The 21,536-nt window shown below is 38.3% G+C and overlaps 1 protein-coding gene across 4 annotated transcripts in view; it reads right to left on the reverse strand.

Annotated features, from left to right (window-relative positions):
* RNASEH2B (ribonuclease H2 subunit B) overlaps positions 1-21,536 on the reverse strand; it is a 43,378-nt gene that overhangs the window by 13,520 nt on the left and 8,322 nt on the right. For 3 of the 4 annotated variants that reach the window (XM_053935758.1, XM_053935754.1, XM_053935756.1), the window contains exons 2-7: positions 18,658-18,729; positions 15,646-15,753; positions 13,336-13,412; positions 10,648-10,768; positions 4,195-4,259; positions 2,880-2,985 (exon numbers count right to left, since the gene is read on the reverse strand). In XM_053935758.1, the coding sequence (XP_053791733.1) occupies positions 2,880-2,985; positions 4,195-4,259; positions 10,648-10,768; positions 13,336-13,412; positions 15,646-15,753; positions 18,658-18,729 (549 nt within the window). The remainder of the gene's footprint in view (positions 1-2,879; positions 2,986-4,194; positions 4,260-10,647; positions 10,769-13,335; positions 13,413-15,645; positions 15,754-18,657; positions 18,730-21,536) is intronic. The other variant, XM_053935755.1, reaches the window with a different exon arrangement.

Raw genomic sequence — 21,536 nt, forward strand, 5'->3', positions numbered from 1 at the left:
ACTCGCTTTGTCAGCACATGTTACTAATATCTGCTGCATGTACTTTACAAAGCTGTTCACTTTCTGAGAGTACTAGATATCATGTATTTTTCCGAAGAAATTAAATTTTAAAAACCTGCAAAAGTAAAAAGCTGACTCAACAGAACATGCAATCATTAATTTTAAAGCATCTGGATCTTACAATTATTTGGCAAGGTCTTCAGTACTAAAGAACATTTTCTGGCTTCAACTGAAAACAATTAGATGAGACAATGAGTCTATTTCAAAGTCTTGTACTTAATTTTCAGTACTTTATAGAAAATGCCAAGGCCTATCTAAACATCACTGGCAAGACAGGATAATTATCTGTGGAAATATGAACTACTAGAAGCTGTTTTCAGTACAGGGCACTCCTGCTATAAATGTTTTTCTGAGAGACTGGGGGAAAAAAAAGTGACCCTTTTATAACACGAAGTCCTAAACCAGATCTTTTCCGGTCACGTTCTACACAAGCACTTACTGATCGTGGGCTGGACTTTTTAAACTTGCTGTTGTTGAGGCTGCTAGGGAGTAACTGCACCCATGCACAGGAAGCATTTGCCAGACAGATATTAAGTTAAAATCTCCCCTCTGAATTCCAACTTCAACAGGCCAGTTTATCTGCTCATATGCCTACACACTTAGAGAGTTCAGAAGCACATGGCATACCAACCTTAAGGTGGCAAAGAACTGTTACCTTAGTGCCAGAGATAAATACATCTTTTTTTTTTCCCCATTTTCTTTCTTTTTAACCTGAAAAGCCCAATGCAAACTGGCAATGAAGGAGAAAGCATTAACAAACTGACAGCAGCATATGCATTTCAACAGTGCTGATAAAAACTTCTTACTATCACCTATCTGCACTTCTTCCTTCCTTCACTGCATAGATTCATCAAAGATTTTTCACTCTCTAAGCCCCCTTTAGGGTCAGGAGAGAACAAGGAATAATTCCTGCCCAAGACAATTTCACCTCAGCACTTAATATGTCCAATTTCTTGCTTAAGAAAAATGTTCCGATCATTTCACTCTTTACATTATGACTCATTATGGTGAGTCCAAATCAACTGCTATTATTTCATACTAAATATAAAATCCATTCTCTTTGCATTTCTGACTTGAAGCAATCTTCACTGACTTCCTTTACCAATTTAAAAATACCACTATTTGCCTCCTATGGAGTCTGTGTTCTTATGCCATTCTAGCTTTGTTATTAATCTTTCGTCAAACATCAGGAATACTTGCACACCTCCCTTCTTTGTCTTCTGAATGAAATATTCAAGTCCCATATGATAAACCTCCCCTACTTCCCTATTTGCTCTTATTATATCCTCCCCTATTTTTGCCCTACAACATCTGTAGATGCTAACTACATACACCCACCTATTTTTAAGGTGCTGAAATTTCATAATATCCCTATGAAAGCAATTTTCTACAGAAATAAATTGCACTGTCACAGCAATGAAAGGATTGGACAAGAAAATGAGACTTACTAGAAATAAGTGTTGAGTAATGTCCATTTGACTTCCTGTCATTCACCTTGCCACATACAGAGGGACTATCTCCAAAACTCACCTGCTTTAAACCCCAGTATTCCCAATTTCAATGCTGCTCTCTCAAATATGAAAACCCATGGTTTTTAAAAAGACTATTATAATCATGTCCCTATATAAATAAAGAGCAAGGTGGAAAAAAAAACAAAACACTGCAGATGAAGTATTTAATAATAAATTTCAGAGAAAAGTATTTAAGCATAGTCAAGATGGTTGTTGCCAGGACACTTTCCCCTTTCTTTAAAAACGTAGGGGTTGGGAAAAAGATGAAAAGCTACCTTGAAGTTAAAGTCACAACTTTTGCAACTTCATCTCTTTTTAAAAACCATTTATTACAATCCCTGTTCTACAAATTTGTCTATTTGCCTCATAAATCTCATTTATGTTGTTTCCTTTGATATCACGACTTGGTAGCTCATTTTCTACTTTGTCAGCAAGCTGCTTTGTTTCTCTTTAATTTTCAATAGCATGAAGACTTCTGAATGTCTTTGTAATAAGAAACAATTTGCTTTGTTTCATCTTGCTCTAAACTGTTCTTAATTTTCATTAACATTCGAAGATTTTATTATGAGTCCATTTTCAGGTTTCTCTACAGAATTTTGTGTCAGTAACATTCAGGACATTGCCCTCCCCAGTAAAATGGTGAATAGAAGCAAACAGGATCCCACCAGATTTTTTGGTAACAGGATTGTTACAATTTAATACATATATTATTAAAATTTTGCCCTTAATAATTACAATTTTGTGTATTTGTAGTGGGTTGAGGTTGTTAAATTGCCAGTGAACCCACAAAAATCATCCAACTCATACATTTGTTGCATAAAGTAATGTTTGGACCAGGAGCCTTTTCCCTGTGACAATGACTTCCTAAGATCCCTTCACCATTTTGAAGAATTTTATGAATGCTAATATTCCATGCATTCTAATAAAAATAATATTGAAAAGAAGCATGTTCTAATATAGACACACTTACTGGGTGAGAACTTATATATATTATAAATATGTGTCCTATTCTTTAACACAGCCTCAGTTCAGCAAAGCACTTCAGCATATATTTCACTGAGAAAAGTGTTTCCTCCTTGAACTGTGAAGAAGCTAAGAGAATCCCAGCTGAGATTGTTAATTGTTAATTACAATGTCATCTGATGAAGCTAGCAAAGAACTTGGAAAAGCCAAGGCACAGAGTCACAACTTATATGGATTTTCTGTACAGGGTATAACTTTACTGCAAAGGCCAATTTCAATATATTTTAGTTTCTAATCATGTGTTTTATCTCTACTTATGTGACTTCACAAAAATGGAATTCTTACCTTCCTGAGCATCTGTGATCTGTTTATTGTTGATAAATGTACTTGCAATCACCCTTTCACCTACTGATATATTGTTGCTTTTAAGTGCTTTCACTGTTTGATTAACCTACAGAAAACCAAAAAATGAAATGCCTGTATCAATATTGTTATGCACATGTTAATGCAGTGACAAAGCTCTTGTAATTTTGTTTCAAGCATATAAAACACTCAAGTTATGGACTGTGGTGAAATTTAATATACATTTGTAATGACTAGCAGATGAGCTCAAAAAACCCAAAGAAACGAGCATGTCTTTGAACACGTTGCCTTGGCAACAGAGCACCAATTTTGCAGCACCCTAAGATGAGCTGAGCTACTCAGACTCAACAGCTATGATTATACAGGTGAGAAACACACCTGCTCAGAGAACACTCCTGAGCTCAGCAAGATGGCAAAGGCAGTCCTGGTGGAAATCAAAGATTAAAGACTTTACAGGGCATTGATGTGATGGATCCAACAGAGAGAGAACTGTCAGATTAAGGTATTTTCAACAATACAAACGGGTACCTGTTCACATGTAAATATTCAGGTAATCATTGCAAAATAGGTATTCATTCCCATGCCTCATCACTGCAGAAAGTGGACCAGATTTTGTGCTTGTATTGATTAATGTAAATGACAAGGCCACCTCATCATTCGATGCACACCCTCTTTTTCTATAGGGTGGCATCATGTTAAGAGCATGTGTGCATGAGTAAAATGAAATTCACCTTCTTTATACCAAAACAAAGACCCCATCAAGCTCAGTTTTAACACTAGTTTATTTCTGGCGAACTCTACAGACCTCTTGAACAGCATGACTGGATCAGGATGATAGCAACCAAACCAGGACCTTTCTGAGTGAACTCTGCCAAAACTTGAGGAAACACATTTGTAGCACAAAACCAAGGCAGTTCTGTCCAGCTTCAAAGCACAGCTTTGAACACAACTCTCCTCTAGCCCATCTATGAAAGGGACAAAGCAAACGCAAGCCCCTCACATTATGCAAAGCCTACAGCAATAAGCTGACAGCTTCTTCTTCCTACCCACACCCCATATAGGCCCCTTTCATGGCCAGTCCCGTCAAAAAGAGAAATGCAACAAGCTTGTTAATATCTCCAACACCTGATCACATTCCCAAGTGGAGCAACTTTACTGTGATGTCTGTCCTTCTTGGACAGGACACATACCTTGAACTCAGGCACAGCACATGGCTCCAATGCAAATATGGACAAGCTAATAAGCATTTCCATTTTAAACATATAACAATTTTTAAAGAAAAAGGGAAACACAATACCTTTTTCTTTAACCACTTCAGTGTCTTCTCTTGGCTGTATTTGTGGAATTTCTGACTGCCAATCTCTGAGAAAAAACAAGCAAGGGGAAAAAAGTCACGTCTGGTTTGGATTGCATTTTCAATACCTTTAAAATCTTTTAACTTGTAGATAGAATATAAACATTAATTTGCATCTTGCACATGTTTGATATCAAGGCACTAAGTCTAAAAATACTGGAAGCAAAAAAAAAAACCCAGAAAAAAACAGACTGAGCTGATATGAACTAGTCTGGACAATCTGATAGTTCTTTAATTAGGACCTAATCCAGCAAAGCACAGATTTTATTTATGTGTAATCTTGGGATCTCTTATTCACTAAAACTCTTCTCAAGCCCTTGTAGTTTCAGTTCACCTTCACTGCCCTGTATCACTAGACTGGTGCTTTTAACTACATATCTCATAACACAAAATATTGATTCCACGATTTTCTTTTTTTTACCCTTTTTTTTAAACAACAGATTATCTTAAATCTTTATGTACTGAATTCCAGCACTTAGTAAGGGACCAGAACAGACAGTTGGTTACTGAAGCTAAACCATCCACCTCTTCAATAAACTGTTTCCCAATCAGTTATCCTCTCTCATGTCAGAGTGACTAAAGCAGAATTTTTACTTCTATCCCCCTTTTACATAATTCAATATAATGTTAAAAGAAAATGCAGAATTCAAAATAGTGAAACTCACTCCTTGTGGGAGGAAATACATGATTCACTCATGATTTATGGAGCAACACAAATTAACTTGGTGATGTAAGAATTTTTGGAGAGTGCTTCCCCTGCGATAACAAGGGCATCATGAACACTTGCTATTCACATGTGATCAGTTATCTAGAGATACATGAGTTCAGAACATCCAGGCACGAGAGAAAATTACCAAGGCTCGGGGAAATTTCAGTATAAAAATTCAGTATTAACTCACAGAAAGCTATATTTGGGAAATGGAATCAGATGCCTAATAAGATTTCACAGATTTTTGAGCCTGCTGCTTCAGTCTTTTTCTTTAACAGGTATTTCAATACATTCTGACCTCCTGTATACCATTCCCATAAATACCTACATCTGTTTCATGTCATTTACTGATACAGTGTCATATTCCAACACTCATTTCATGAATTTCCCTTCTCCCCTGGCAAACAACAACATATTATTTATGATTCCTTCAGCATTTCCTTCTTTGGGGTTTATCTTGGCTCTTCCAAATTGCACACAAACAGTGAACTATTATTTGCTCTTTCTGTATGTATGGCAGGGGGTATGGAGAGGTCAAGGGAAGCTGTTTGCAAGATAAAAGTTTAAATATGTCTCAATAGTTGTATAATAGCAAAATACAAAAATTCTTCAGAGCAAAAATGAAAAATACACTGATGTGCACTTTGCTTTATGATGAGCTGCAGGTAAAAGAATTAGCTGTGACATTGTTGGCTGCAGGCTTTAGGACTTAGAAGCTTCTAAACGGCTCTGAAAGAAGCAGAAAATGAGAAACTCTCTGGATACTTGAACCTGCTTCTCAAAGGGCTAACATGGTTTGGGTTCAAGCACTGTGAGTACAATTCATGGATTCCTCTCTTATCTAAGAAAGTTCGAGGAAGGGACATCCTCTGGGCACCATCCCCCTACCCATGCTGAAAAGTAATTCTAGTCTGGATTCCCAGGCAGGCTCCCCCATAACAGCATGATTCAGAGTGACTCAGGGAAAGGAAATGTAGAACTGTGAAGCCATTTTCATTAAAACATGTGAAAAATAATTACACTGAACCCTTCAGAGATCACTTTGTTTGAAAATATTTTGTGTGCTTGACAGTTTTGACTATTCAACTCTAGAAACTGACAATATTCGAGACCTCTGAAGAATTAAAGTGAGTTATGAAAGTCACAAACTGCTGACAAAAGGATTCAATATTGGAACGTGGATTTAACATGTGATGCACATTTGATATTGGTGAGAGTTAGTGACTACGTTTGATAATATGAGTATATATTGGAAAGCCTTTTGTTCCCTAATGTGTCTGGTGCCTATAAAACTGGTCTCAGACATCTGGAAAGATTGGGTTTGAGAAATACAGATGGAATATAAGTGGTTCTACAATTAAATAATATGTTCAGTGATCGGGTAATCGCTATGTAGACTTGGAAGTTTCCCTGATGTATTGTTGAGCAAACTGCCTAAAGCACATTTTAAAATCCATTTTCTCAGTGTTTTCCATAACTCTGAAACTTATAGGGCCCCTTTTTTTCCTACCTCCTGGGAATACAAGCTTGGCAATATTATTTAGTTCTTCTAATCAGGTAAGTTTTCTTGGCTCTTCATGTTAATCACATCAGACAAGATCATAATGCAGCTTTTGCCTTGCAAAATGAAACAAAGAGTAACATTCTAGAACTGGAATTCATAACCCTTTCTTAAACTTTCTCTACTGTACATTCAATCCAATGTCAGAATTTATTAGCAAACAACATGCCTCACCCAGACTTAGTGAGCTGCAACACACCCTTTCCACAACTATTAAAGCAGGTAATTCAGAATTTAATTCAGCTAAATGAATTTTCAGTGCCCTTCAAGAATGAGGCCAGGGAAGGTGGATTTTCTGCTAATTCAGTAAGTGTAAACTGTGAGTGCTCTGGGGTAAGAATTTCTTAGACAGATGTTAGAAGTCTTAAGACTAAATGAAGAGTGAAATAATTATGTTGTTAAGTTCTGTCAAGCAGAACAGAGCTGCAGAAGCCTTAACGCAACTGGTATTTCTTGCCTTAATGTTCGACTCCTAAAATGAGAAAGGCTACAAAGTGGACAACAGGTCTTAAGAGCCAGAAAAGAGTGAGTACCTGAAGTCATAATGCTGGTATTTTTTACAAGCAATAAAAGACATGAGAATATGAAACACATAGAAGTGGATTAAACAGAAAGGTGATGCGTGCATGACAGGCAAGCAAGTGCCAATTGGTTCATTGCATAACAGTACTCTTGGAGTTCAAAAAAAAAAAAAAGAAATCCTAAGAACAAGCCCCACTGTAACCCAATCCAAACCCAAGCAAGAAAAGCAGCAGCATGTACATGCAGGTACATGCCTGGGAAAATCCAAGAACATCACATAAAGCTGATGTGTGAGTATGTCTATAGCTTTTATGACAAAAGCATTGCTCACTTCACATTTCAAAAGAAAAACCAGGAAGTGAACTCACATTTAACAGCTAATACAATTTGTTGGCAAAATGACACAAACTTATAGGTGTATATAATATATTACTTAAAATGGAAAAAAACCAAGAAGTGAAGCATCTTCACTACTGTCTAACAGATTACAGTTTATGGGAGGATGCTCCCAGACGGATAACAACTACAAATACAGTATTAGAATGGATACAGAAGTTCGGCCAAGACACAAGATCTTGTCTATAGCAAACACTTCTTTGAAAAGCTTTGTTTTGAGAACATAAATACTGCCCAAAGGCTGTACTGTTGTTTAGAGGAAGTGCCCCTTCAAAAAAAAAATAATCCAGACCTTGTCCTAAATTCCTACACAGACTCAAGTATGACAGCCAAAAGGATGTGGCTCCATTTTTCCCCTTCTGAGATGAGTGACCAACCTGACCTCCATTATGATAATGTGATCTCCTTAGGGGATGAGGGAAAGGCTGTGGATGTTGTCTATCTAGACTTCTGGAAAGCATTTGACACTGCCTCTCCCAGCACTGTCCTACAGAAGCTGGCAGCTCATGGCTTGGACAGGTACACTCTACACTGGGTAAAAAGCAGTCTGGATGGCCAGGCCCAGAGAGTTGTGCTACATCCAGCTGGCAGTGAGCCACTAGTGACCTCAGGGCCAATTCTTTATCTAATATCTTTATCAATGATCTGTATGGGGGGGATTGAGTGCACCCTCAGTCAGTTCACAGATGACAGCAAGTTGGGCAGGAGTGTTGATCTGCTGCAGGGTAGGAAGGCTCTGCAGAGGGATCTGGAAAGGTTGGATTGATGAGCCGAGACCCAACAGCATGAGGCTCAACATGGACAAAAGCCAGGTCCTACACTTGGGTCAAGAAACAACAAACCTCTGCAGCACTACAGGCTGGGGGCAGAGTGGCTGAAAAGCTGCTCAGCAGAAAGGGATCTGGAGGTGCTGGTCAACAGTGGCTGTACATGAGCCAGAATGTGTCCTGATGGCAGGAAAGTCAAGAATGCACCCTGGCCTTTATCAGGTATAGGGTGGCCAGCAGGACCAGGACAGTGATTATCCCCATAAGCACTGATAAGGCCACACCTCAAGTTCTGGGACCCTCACTACAAGAAGGACATCGGGGTGCTGGAGTGTGTCCAGAGAGGGGCAACCGAACTGGTAAAGGGTCTAGAGCACAAGTCTGATAAAGAGCAGCTAAGGGTGCTGGGGGTGTTTACTCTCAATGAGGCTCAGGGGGGACGTTATAGCTCTCTACACCTAACAGAAACAGAAAGGAGTTGCATTGAAGTGGGGTTGGTCTCTTTTGCCATGTCTCAAGTGAAAGAACAAAAGGAAATAGTTGTAAGCTGCACCAGGAGATCTTCACATTAGATATTAGAAAAATTTGTTCACTGAAAGGGTGGTCAGGCCTTGGAATAAAGTGCCCAGGTCAGTGGTGGAATCAGTCTCTGGAAGTGTTCAAGAGGAGGCTGGATGTGACACTTGGAAATATGGTTTAGGAGTGCTTATGGTAGTGCTAGGTTGACACTTGGATTAGACCATCTTGAAGGTTTCATCCAACCTTGATGATTGTAACAGCTCTTCTCTCACCCTGGCTACTTATCACATGTTAGACAAGTTGTAAGGCACAGCAATTGCCTGAAAGCTTAAAAATACTTTTTAATGGAAATACCTGCCACTTCATGAGAAGGCAAAGTGGTTTTGAATTTCAGATGCACCTGTCCTAAAGAAGACTTCTCAAAATTCAGAACTCACCCAAAGAAAAAGATTATTTGGTCCAAATGATACAAAAATGTAACTAGATGTTTCTGTAGGTTCTTTTGGAAATGCAGAAGGAATAGTAATATTACTCCACAATTATGTGTTTATGGAAGCACATAATTCCAACTACCCCGGTCCCAAACAGAATGTGGCAACAGCCTTGCTACATAGATTTTATGCTCTCTTGTGAATATGAGCATTTTCAACAGAAACATGTCCTGCCCTGAAGTTCAAATGCAACTTCCCTACCTTACTGCACATGCACCATATCAAGTTCAAAATACTTAAACTTGTTCACCTAAATAAACTTACAGCTTCTGCCCCCACAAACACCTTAATGCTCTCTACAGCTAGAAGGAGGTCTGGTCTTTTACTTAGCAGACTTTATTTTTTCATCGTCTTTCCTTAGCCACTTCCAATTATCTGTAGATCATCAAAATATTTCTTCTTATATATATATATCAATGATAAGGGTGAGCTTGCTTTCTGAAAGCAAATTCTTAATGTTTGTAGTTTCCAATCTATTTTTTTAACTTTAACCTCAACTCCTTGGATGAGCTCTGGTGCATAAGAATCAGACAGCTTACTAGACTTGCACTCAGTGGTGCAAAAGATTCCTGTATGTTCTCTTGCAGATCTCCATGTGCATGTAGAGAAATCTCCATTCCCTATCAGGGAGTTAGCAAGCCTGTTTAAAGGACTGAAAATAAAATCTGAGGTGTTGCACTTTTTGCATATCTGCAAACCTGCAAAAATAATATCATGCTCCTGTCCCTTCCCTAGAAAGCATATATTGTCCTCAAATAAAATGAAAGCCCCCACAAAGGGAATTCTGAGCAAAGGTTGAGGAAACTATGTACAGAATTGATAGCCTGATAACCTTTTCCATTTGAGTTTTCTCTCTCATATACTTATGCATCTCAACCAATTTTTGTATTTTAAAACAATTAAGTCTTTAAGCTTAAACCCACAACACTAAATTATGCAAAGCCAGAAAATTTGTGTTCTTCTTTCTCAGCAGCATATTCATTCTTCTCTAGCTTTTTTCTACTGTTTTAATGCTTTGTGACAAAGGATGAAAAAAAGTAAAATGGAGCACTTCCACACCAGACCATCCTACACTAAATAAAGAATTTAGAGAGATGTAAAATTCTGATCCAAGTTGAAGAGACTTCACAACATATACAATAATGTCAAGAAGCCAGCTCTGACTGGTTTATCATTTGTATGACACCTAGCAACAAGACTGCATGAGATTTTCAGAGTTGCAGCAGATAATCTGAGATCCACATATTTCTATTCACAAAACTGCAATGACAAGCTCTAAGACTAAGCTTCTGTTTTTGAAGTACAGCTGTGTCCAGCACTTTGGTTGTTTGGTAAAGCAAAAAACAATATTTAAATATATCTTGTAATGAGGTGACACTAACAAATTGAGTACTTTTTTTGTCCTCCCTCCCCCCCACCCCTTTTTTTCACCTTTTTCTTCTGTTATGTGCTGTATGTACTGTTTAACATCTGCACACTTCAGCAGCAATGGGCAGCTAGGGTATTCTGAGTCTAGCACAACTTGATCAAGTGGCTGGAACTTTCCTTGCTGCTGAAAATACATCAAAGGGATTACAAAAGCATTACTAAAATGTTAAGACACATATATACACACTACACATATGTATATAAATATATATGCATGCAATGGTCATAGTTTTAAAATAAAGGATTTAAAGAAGATCGTATTTTGAATGGTAACACATGACACATTCAGAAACTGATTACAGAGCAAGCTATAAATATTTATTTCAGACCAGTAAATACCTGCAAAATGCTGAACTCCTCAAACACTGCTCTTAAAAGGTCAAATTTAAAACAACACAGGGAGAAACTAATGTGAAGTACAGCAGAATTTTTTGGAAGATGACATAAGACACAGTAGTCAGTGTGTGCCAATAATGTTTTAGACCAAAACCTGTTGGATTAAACCCAGTGTCATAACTTCCATTCAAATTTTGCTTTTCCTTCCACAAAGATAAATCTCAAAGGAGCAGGGCAGCTTCTGGAACACAGTATTAACCTTTCACCTCTGCAAAGTCAATTCCAGTTTGGCCAGAGTAGGGATATAAAGTGATTTTGGCACAACTTAAATAGCCCCACAGATGACAGAACCATCAAACAAATTTTGCCATTGCCAAACAATGCATAATCATTCAGCATGGTTTGGCACAACTGGCAACCTTCCCTTTGGAAAGATCCTTTAGTGCATCAGTACAAAGACTCTGTGAACTTCTCATGCTCAGAGAGTGCATGGTCTCTGCAGCCAAGGCTGAACTCATTATACTGGTCAGCATGAAAAACCTACTTGGAGTACACTGCTTTCATTATTAATTAATTCTCTTGCTAGACACTCGGAGGCTTAATAAAAGTAACCATCTATTGTTAAATCACAATAAAAACAAGAAAAAAAGTCCCAAACAAACACACAAAAAGCAGAACTAAGAAAGTATTTAGAGGGTTTCTTCTCCTTAAAAGGGAAAAGGCACAATAACCGTGCCAAAAAGAAGTTAAGAGACACAAAAATAAAACTGCAAGAAGCTCTTTCTTGTAGATAACTTACCTGCTTGTGTCCCAAAACAAGACAGCTGCATTTACATCATGCATGGGCACAGAGCCTAAGACAAGAAAGGTGCTACATAGGAGATGGCTCTGCTCAGAGACACACCAAGCAATCCTGCATCCAACTATCAGAATCAAAGGACAGTGCAAAGGATGATTCTATCATATCCAGTGACATCCATTAGCTCAAGCTGGAAGTGACTGTGCTGCATTCAGGCTAACCTTGCCACAAGACTATAGAATACACTAACATAGGCAAGGTGCTGCAGGAAAGCATTTGCCATTTTTTAGGACCCACAACAGCTCTACGCATTTATCTGGCATCATGCCTGGCCTAGAAAACCAGAAAATCTAGAAAACAATGTACTGAAAAAGTGAAGGGCAGCACAGGACTCTTCCCATGCACAGAAAAAGCAGCAGTAGCTGTCCTTTACTCAGGCTATGTCTACACCACTCCATACAAAGAGAGGAGATTTACTACTTCCCTAATTTAAATTTGGTATAAAGCTTTCAAAGGAATGATGAATTCAGAGCACAGTGCCCAGGGAACAAGCTGAACTACTTGTGGAATGACCTCTTCTGATGGGCCAGCCTGACCACCAAAATACAGAATACATCTGCACACCCTATACCTTAAAAAATTAAAAAATCATGACAGAACAGTAAGTTACTATTACAAAGGTATAGGAAGACTTTATGTCTTCACCATAAATAATTTGTTCTCCTGCATTCTCCACTTGCAATATAAAGCAGAAAATAGCAAGGAACCTTGTAGAAATTCTTTTACAGCAAAATCTCTTAGGATGCATAAAGTCCATTGTCTCCACAAAACAAAATAAGAAAGCAGAAAAACAAGAACAAAAAAAAAATCAACATTTTGATTTTATTTTGTGCCCCTTTTTTCACAGGCTGCTTATTAAAAAAAATCAGAAAATTTGCCTACGACTTTTAATGCATTTCAGAAATTTAAGTGAGGTTTTGCTACACCCATGATAAATCAATGAAGCCATTTTTTAATTACCCAACATTTGGATACTCGATCATCCCATTGCTGTTCTACGATATCGCATCTCTACAAATGTTGCTGTTTCCTTTCAAGTTCAAACTGCCATAGAAATGTTCCTCCTTCCTCCTCCATAGCATCCAAGTTTTTCTTTCTTTTCCCCTTCTTTCCCAAAATAACCATTTTACCTCAGAAAGGGCTCTGATCAAACACTCAGAAAGGTTTTGATCTGATAACATGTCAGCATTTTAAATTCAACAGTTCTGGAACAGGCTCTCACACAAAGACAAAAGAGATTCTCCTCTCTTAAAAAAGAAGGTGATTAGTGTTTGTTGAGATTGAAAGCTGACTCTTGTAACATAATTTACCAACCAAAAAACTTGATGGAAACAAAAATACTTCTTGGTATTAAGATAATTCTGCTTTAAAAGCAAATTAAATTTCCATTATTATGGAAGCCACTCTTTGTAAAATTAACATAACTTCTGTGGAACTGAAGTCAGAAATAATGTTTTCTCCTGAGAATTCCAGATAAAAAAATAAAGCAGGCTTACCTCTTTGTCTGCCTTTATGAGGTAGTAAAGTATCAGAAATAAGGGGTCCATTGGTGTAACAAACAGCAGGCGCCCATCTAGGTGACAGACATGTAGAAGTAAGTTTCTACAATATATTGACTTTTTGGAACTTCAGGAATTTTTTTAGGAGTGTGAATTTTTTTTTTTTAGCAAGCATCCCAATATTTTAATAAAACAAACAGAAAAATTGTATTTTTAATTTTATATTAAAAATACAGAAATAACTCAATTGTCTACCCTGCTGAACCAAAGCACAAACTCCACTTCAGGACTTCTGCTTTATGTACTCTGAGTTTTGCCTTTTTTCTGGACTGTACTAAAACCAGCAAAATTGAAGCTGCCCTCTATTGGCAGATTTGGGGGCCAACAGAAATTGGATTGGTATACTAGAGACATTCAGCAATACTCCACCTCTAACACTGGGCAAGGTAACACTGTGATGGCAGAAGAGACAGGCAGGACAAGAAAGAATTTCAAGGGCTAGTTAAGCGAGAGCTGCCTTCATTTGTAAAGGGAGAATCTGTTGCAGTCTCCTAATGGAACAAAATAAACCTAGATCAGAAAATATGGCTCAGTGTGTTGCATTCTAGGTTACACACAAAGGAAGAACTTGATCTCCCATTGAAACAGACACCTCTGCCCATCTGGAGTTCAGTTCAGGACAATGGCTTAGTCACGCCTTTTGTACAACTGCAGATAATTGGAAACAATGTAACATCAAGGAAACTCACTAATGACACCAAATAATTGATGACAATTTGACAGTAATTAGTAAACCAAAAACAAATAAATGGGTTTTTTTTGTGGTTTTTTTTTTTTTTTTTAAGCACATGATTAAGATAATTAAAGAAAAATAAATCCTGTTATGGTGACCCTAAAACTAACAAAAGATCATGCGGGAAAAATGTGTTTTGGGCAAAGCTGATATCCAACCTACCATGCGTATTACCAATATGATGCTCAGTGTGAGGCAAAGCAAGCATCAGGACTACTTACAAACATGAAAGCTCTGATACTGAAATTGGGAGGAAAAAGACCCACTAGCCACTTTCTCAAAGCTTCCATTTAAATGCTTTCCACCCAACCTCCAGGAAGAGTTATTTTTGTTTGTTCTAAAGATTCAGATTCACTAGAGGTGTATAAAGACCTCTGCACTTCTCTGCAGATAACCAGATAATTTGTTTTAACTGCAAACACACAGATTTTTTTTTGCCCTAACATTCAGGAACAGTTTTTCCACAGTATTTTTAAAAGAAAACTGAGGGCATGATTTCTTAAGGCAACTGTTTCCCAAGGGCCAAAATAAAGGTTAGAAAGGGAGAGAGAGAATACAATGTGGACATAATTGGGAGCAAGGAGCAGATCCAGTCTGTTGGCTCACCCCCAAGACAGCAAGGAAAAGCTCAGAGACATACTGCTTGCATTGCTTTATGTGCCTGCAGAGGATGTTTAAAAGTTAGCACACACTTTGGGATATTACCGTGAAAGAAGGCATATGTCTGGAAGGGTTGCTTTTATTTATTACTATAAATGGACTTTTCTCTAATGGAAAGAAATAAAACAAATATACCTTAATCTTCTGAATTAATACTTATGGAAATGCTGGTCTGTGGACATGCTGGCAGAGAAACACTGCTACAATAACATCCTTACTGAAAATGGATTGTAAAAACCATCACAAGCAAGTTACACAAACTTCCTCCTCATTTCAGAAAGGTGAGCAGGATCAGAGAATGTCCAGGATAGTACAGACCAGCTGCCTTCAGAGAGGACACTGAAATAGCAGCTTCAGACCTCTCCTGAGAACCTAGCACTTAGGCTGGGGACTACAAAGGCAATTTAAAGAACACAAGACCATACATTCCAGTGCTTAGAGCTCTAACACACCACTTCACTTGGCCTTCCAGCCCTTTCTTTTCTTTCCCATAGGATAATACATATTAACTTACACAGAGGACTTGCTGGTGTGATTGACAAGTAAAGCTAACTATTTTATGGCACTTCAGTTTAAACACAATTGAATTACTTACCCCTCCTTTCCCCTTCAAGAGATGACAAATGAACATCTGTCTAATTGAGGCTGCCAAAGGCAACCTTTTAAAGAGAAATGACAAAGCCCCCAGCCCTGGTTAAATCCATATGGCAAGTGAGTCTATCAGAAGGTGGGGATAGGATGCAGCATGTCTCAAACAACTAGGAAAAACACCTGTAAATTTACTAGAAGAAAGAGAGAAGGTCAGTCTACAAACATTAGCTAAAGATGGGGGAAAGACACATTATCCAACTCACCCTGTTGAACAGTCTGACCTATAAACCAGGAACGACGTTCCTCGTGAAAAGCTTTTACTTCAAACAGCTGCTGTGCACCACTATTGAATAAGTAAAGGGTTGCTTCCCCTGTTGAAAAGAAATCTGGTTTGTGTTTGTAAGCTTTCAGAAAAATCAAAAGAATAGCCAATATGTTTGAAGAATGTGCCTTATATACATACAGACACACAAACATACACACAGTCTATATAAACTCACTACAAAGAGAGCTCAGACAAAAAACACTATTATATACAGATGTTCATTTACCAGCTCTATAAACGAAACTGAATTTGAATCAATAAATAAGATGTGTGAATAGTTCATCTTGCAACACAAAGCCTTTGATCCAAACCCAAATCAAAATCACTCAAGAAATCAGCTTTTTTCTGCAGTGAAGAGGGAAGGTGAAAAACAAGAGAATTCCCTCTCCTTCCATGGTGTTTGTCTTGAGGATAGCAGACTCTGGGTTAGGGGAACAAAAGTCTCAAACCTTTCATGGACAATTTGAAATATTCTTTTTTTTTTTTGTGCACCAAAATGGATTGTGATGACTCTGTATGGGTAGACATATAAGTAAATGAGGAAGCTAGAAGAAGTTGGTTTGAAGTGCTCATCAGAACCTTAATAGTTGGCAAAGGAAAATAAAAGCTTTATATTTTAACACAGCTCTACCATTTTACATTAGTTTTGGGTTACAATGAAAGAGTGACAAACACACCGCAAACAGGACTGGCATTTTCCAGATCTGAAATGGGAAGTTGCCACAACTACAGAAGGGGCCACAGAAATGTGGTCAGCTGAGTCTGTTGGCTGGACTGCTTCTATCTTAGTTATCAATCCATCTTCAAGAAACAAGAACAACTACAGCAGGGCTATACTGCTCAGAGCACATAAATTGCAAAGGTGCAGTGACTTGCAGATGATGGGCTGGCTCAGAGAAGCCTCAGTGTACGCCCTGAAAGCTGACATCAGCACTGCTCTTCTCAGTCTGCAGACACCCCCAGGTGCGGAGGGAGGTCAGCGAAAATGGGCAGACACATGAATTCCCAAAAATGACTGATAATGCATTTTTTTCCCCCTTATCCAAAAGGCTGACCAGATGTTTAACCTCACTTAAGGATATAATTTCAGTACTCTGATAATTTTTCTTTTGGGTAGGGGAGGAGGGGAGCAATGACTAGTCATAAGGGGGAGCAGACGTTTCAATCATTACCATGTGCACCCTCAACAAGGGTCTACACCACAGTTTGATCAGCCCCATATCAAACTACTCACAGAAGTGCTGACTGAACAACTTAAGATTCCTACCAGTGAGTGTGCTAGCCAAACCCAGTGGTGAGCTACGAAATCTTGGGAAAAGGATCCTTCTTATTACCTAAGTAGAGCTCCTTAATTTATGTCATTATGCTAAAAGGACAGTCACCACAGGTTCCCTATAGTACTGTTAGACAGGAACTGCAGGGGATGGAGAGAGAACCTGGACAGCTTTGCTCACTTCACTGATGGTTCTTGTGGTACTTCCGAATTGCAGTCTGATCTTACTTTATAGTCTTTGTAAGGAATAGAAATTTTGTTCTTTTTACCTGTCTATATAAAGGATGAAGCATGCTTTTATTTAATAAAGTTAGCATGAATTCTATAGTGTGCTGAGTCCTTCAGTGCCTACTTATACAGTATCTGGCATCAACAATTCATCTGTTAGACCCAAAGGTAAGGAAAATACATTAATAGTGTGTTCTCAGTTCTTCCATTTTCAGACTTTGTATTTATAACAGGCTACATAACTGAAAGTCTATGCAGGCCTATAAATAAGGTCCTGTAAATTCCAAAGGAACACACCCAGGCAATCATTGCACTTTAGGTTTTCCCCAGAAAACTTTCCCAAGATTCTACAAGGTAAACAGATCTCTTTTTACACAGAGAAAAACAAATTAACATATATGCTTTTAAAAACATAACAAACTAGAAAGGCAGTATGCTACAGCAGGAAATAATAACACAGGTGGAAAATAGATGTGGCTTTATATTCCCACTGTAAATCTGAGCAATCAAGAAACAGATATCATGATAAGTAAGTGATTTTACATTCTGTATTATTATTTTTGACAATTTTCCTCTTTCAAGAACAAATATGGTTCCAATACTGTGACACTAAAATGCATTTGAAGACTCAGTTACACATATATATGTAAATACATATAAATACAAGCAGTCAGTTTCAGACCAAAACCATAAAACTTCAATCTACAGAAAAGAAACAAGCTCAGGCAAAGGAAAAAATCCAGCATGAAAAACATTTTTCAAACAGAATGTTAACCCTAACAAAAGCCTTACTGCAAGGTTCTGTTGCAATATCACACACTCCAATTATTAATTAATCATAGAATAATTACAAATCCTTGACAAAAAGCAGAATACGACCAGAAGAAAGTAATGGTGGGATGGTGGTGTCATTGTATTGCCTGCATTTGCTGGTCTTTCTCATGTATTTTGAATTCTAAGTGCCTCATCCTCTGTTAAGGGGAAAAGAGACACCATGACCTGGGCCATGAAAAGAAAATTAGATTTAAACATGAAAAGATCCACAATGCTTGGTAAGTACAACTGAATCACTTCTTCTAACTCTGTTTATTTTATAGCATAAGATGAATGCTAAGAAGCCTAAATCTGGATTTAAAAAAAAAAAGCTTGGACTCAACACCCAACACTCTAAGCTCCCCAAAACTAATGCACTTAAAAACAGAACTTAAATTACACCCCTTTTTTGTTCTGCCAATATTTCCGATGAATAAACAGTTCAACCAATTAAAATTATGAAAGAAATCCTAAATGTTTGCACAGCATTAACCACCTGGCATAACCAGCAGTATCTTTGGCACTTAAGACTTGTACCTATCATCATTATTTCAGCTTTGTGAAATATGAATCTTTTGGTGGTGGAGAAAATCAACCAGAATTTTAACAGGCTCACGTCACAGTTCCAGAACTTGCCTGTGCTTGGGTTGCGCAGTTTTGTAAACAAGGGTTCGCTGTCAGGTGTCTTAGGGGGGTCAAGAGCAGCCTCTGTAGGGGGAGAGGAAAAAGTTATAAACTTGTAAATTGTGAAGTATTTCACATCTGCTTCACCAAGACATTCAGAATTAATTGGATTGACACTTTTTGAAAACACACACACACATCTGCCTAAAAATTGTATGCCTCAGCCCAAATCCATCCTACCTGATCAAGGCACTTAAATTATGATTCCAGACTTCCTGGCACTCTCTATCTGTCACAGGAAAGATATGCACCTGGGGATGATTTAGATTTTGAAAACCACTTCCCCCTAGAGAGCCTTCAGGCAAGAGAGCTCCTAAATTTGACATCTCAGTTAAGTAAGATGAACTGATATGCTGCCCTGATTAGTCACAAAGACAAAGAGAATGCTTTGGTTAGTTAGGCCAAGCACAACGTGGACATTAAGGAAGTCCAAAAGGTAAAATACACACAGGAAGAAACTATCCTTTAAAGCTTTCACAAAGTCAGATTATGCAGGAATTAGCCTATTCTAGTTGTTATATCTGTGAAAAACATGCACACTTATTTATCTGTTATGTTTAAACTTGAACTATAAAGACTGCATTTAATTTCCCCCACAAGAAAAAGAAGCTCAGAGAATGCAGTACCTCTGGCTGAAGCACCTTACAGTTATTTTCTCCCCTGTATCTTTGAACAAACAGAAGATAAAAAGCAGAGCCACAAAAGCATATTTTTTTCTGTGAAACTGAAAAAAGAACGAAACAGCTACCACAAGGATGCTGACTCAAGTACAAAAAAACATACTATAAGCATCCCCAGTTAATTCTATTCTAGCCAAGTTCTCTTTGTAGGGGAAGTCTAACTTATATTTATGAAAACAACTTCCCACATCTCAGTAAAGAGCACCATGACAGCATCATCTTTCTTAGCCTGCAAACTGCCAGTTCTGCCTCAATTCCTTTCATACAGGCATTCATCAGAGCAAGGAAAATTACTAAAACATTTCACATATATAATGAGTATCCAGACCCCAGAGAATGGACTAACAGAGATCAGGCTGATGTTTGTGTTACAGTGCTGCTGAGAAAAGCAGAGAAGAGCAGTAGAGGCAGACTGCATCATTATTCAAAGGAACAGAAGTGCCCAGCAGGTTTGGGAGGAGGGAGCTGGCACAATTCTTTGGCAAACAGGGAAGTAGGAACAACTGAAAGTAGCTGTCCTCCACCCTTCCTGAAAGCCCCAACATATCTGAAAAGGACAAGTGGACTTCTCACACATGACTCTTCACTAACACCTCATGGGCAAAAAAGAAAGAGGCCCAAATAACTCCTACCTTCATATCCACTCCTTGTTATTCAGTTGTGCCACCAACAGAAGTTGCCCAGATAAAGACATTAAGCAGGACACAAAAAACAACTGTGTTCAGTGATAAAAGTGTTGGAGGGTAATAATTCTCAGAGTTGTTCAGAGAATTGAAAGTAATTTTCTTCCCTTCAATACACAACTGAGTGTTCAGGTGGCTTGAAAAAATGCTTCAAAAAGTTTCAATATAAGCTGAGGGCTTTTAATGGAAAAAGTCCGTATTTGCTAACCAGACTTGCTTCACATGCTGATACATAAACATATGGTTGTCAAGCTACATTTGCCCTGGCAAAGGCGACTTTCCAGTTTCTAGAGCTGTGTATATTTCAATTCTTGACCACAGTTTAACATTAGTGTATTTTTTGTTACTTTTTAAAACACTGAAGTGATTAATGATAGTGAAAGAAACACACTGCACGTGTTTACTTTGATGTGTTTCACATGAACATATTAAAATATACACAGTAAATGTGAGCTTCAAAATTTAAAACAAAAAGCAAAACAAAAAAACCCCAAAGGAACTTTCAGTGCTCACTTGTTCTGCTTTCTTCATGCACAGATTGATGAACACTGGGAATGAGCCCAGCTGAGCCTGAAGTTGCATCTTGTCAGCAATTAAGTCGTCAATCCTTCCTAATTTTTTGCTGCTTTTAATGACATTTGCATCTTTACTGGGTTGAGATGATCTCTTCCTAACCTGCTAGTAACACACTGAATTTATCCATCTCTGCTAAGCCTGGGGGACAGCCATAGGTAGGGAGCACTAGGTGTAACAAACCCAAGGAATACAGTCTCCCTTCTCTTCCTCATCAATCCTCTATCTTCCCAACCAGATAACCACACTCCTTCATCCAGGCCCACCCCATGCTATCCCAGGTTCAGCACCCTCTACTCTGTCCCTCTGGCCCTGCCAGGAGCTCTTCCCCACGTGGTGAAGAGCAGCACAGCTCTGTCCAAAGGGGATCTTTGGTGCTCACTCAGGCTCCAAGGGGCTCAGCACAGCACAGAGGGCAGCAGGGATCAAATCCCAACAAACAGTCCAAGTTGCAGGCTTCTGTCCCAGTATCTCATGGCGATGGGATCAGAGTGTGTGTCACACTCTCCACATGGCTGCCATGGAAAATAGTTTGCCTGAAGGGACATGTACATACACAAGGAGAAGAGAAGGACCAGGCAAAGGCAAAAGCGGTTTCTTTAACATTCAATTTCCTCAAAATGTAGGCAGTATTCCACTCCATTTCCAGGGGCATCAGAAGTATATTTTTGTTATAGATTGGCTTACTATATGTCAAGTTGGCAGACAAAAAAAAGAGGCAATTGGGAGAATGCCTGCTTGGAAAACTGGATGCAGTATTAATATGGCCTTAAGGGCAAAGAAGGCCCTATTTATCTGAATTTAAATACCTCATGACTAGGAAAATGCTGAGCAAGGGATTTTTGATGTTAGGTGTCCAAACCTAACTTATTTGTGCTCTGGACTTTAGCCAGGA

Source organism: Vidua chalybeata, chromosome 2 (genome assembly GCF_026979565.1).
Source record: "Vidua chalybeata isolate OUT-0048 chromosome 2, bVidCha1 merged haplotype, whole genome shotgun sequence".
NCBI lineage: Eukaryota > Metazoa > Chordata > Aves > Passeriformes > Viduidae > Vidua > Vidua chalybeata.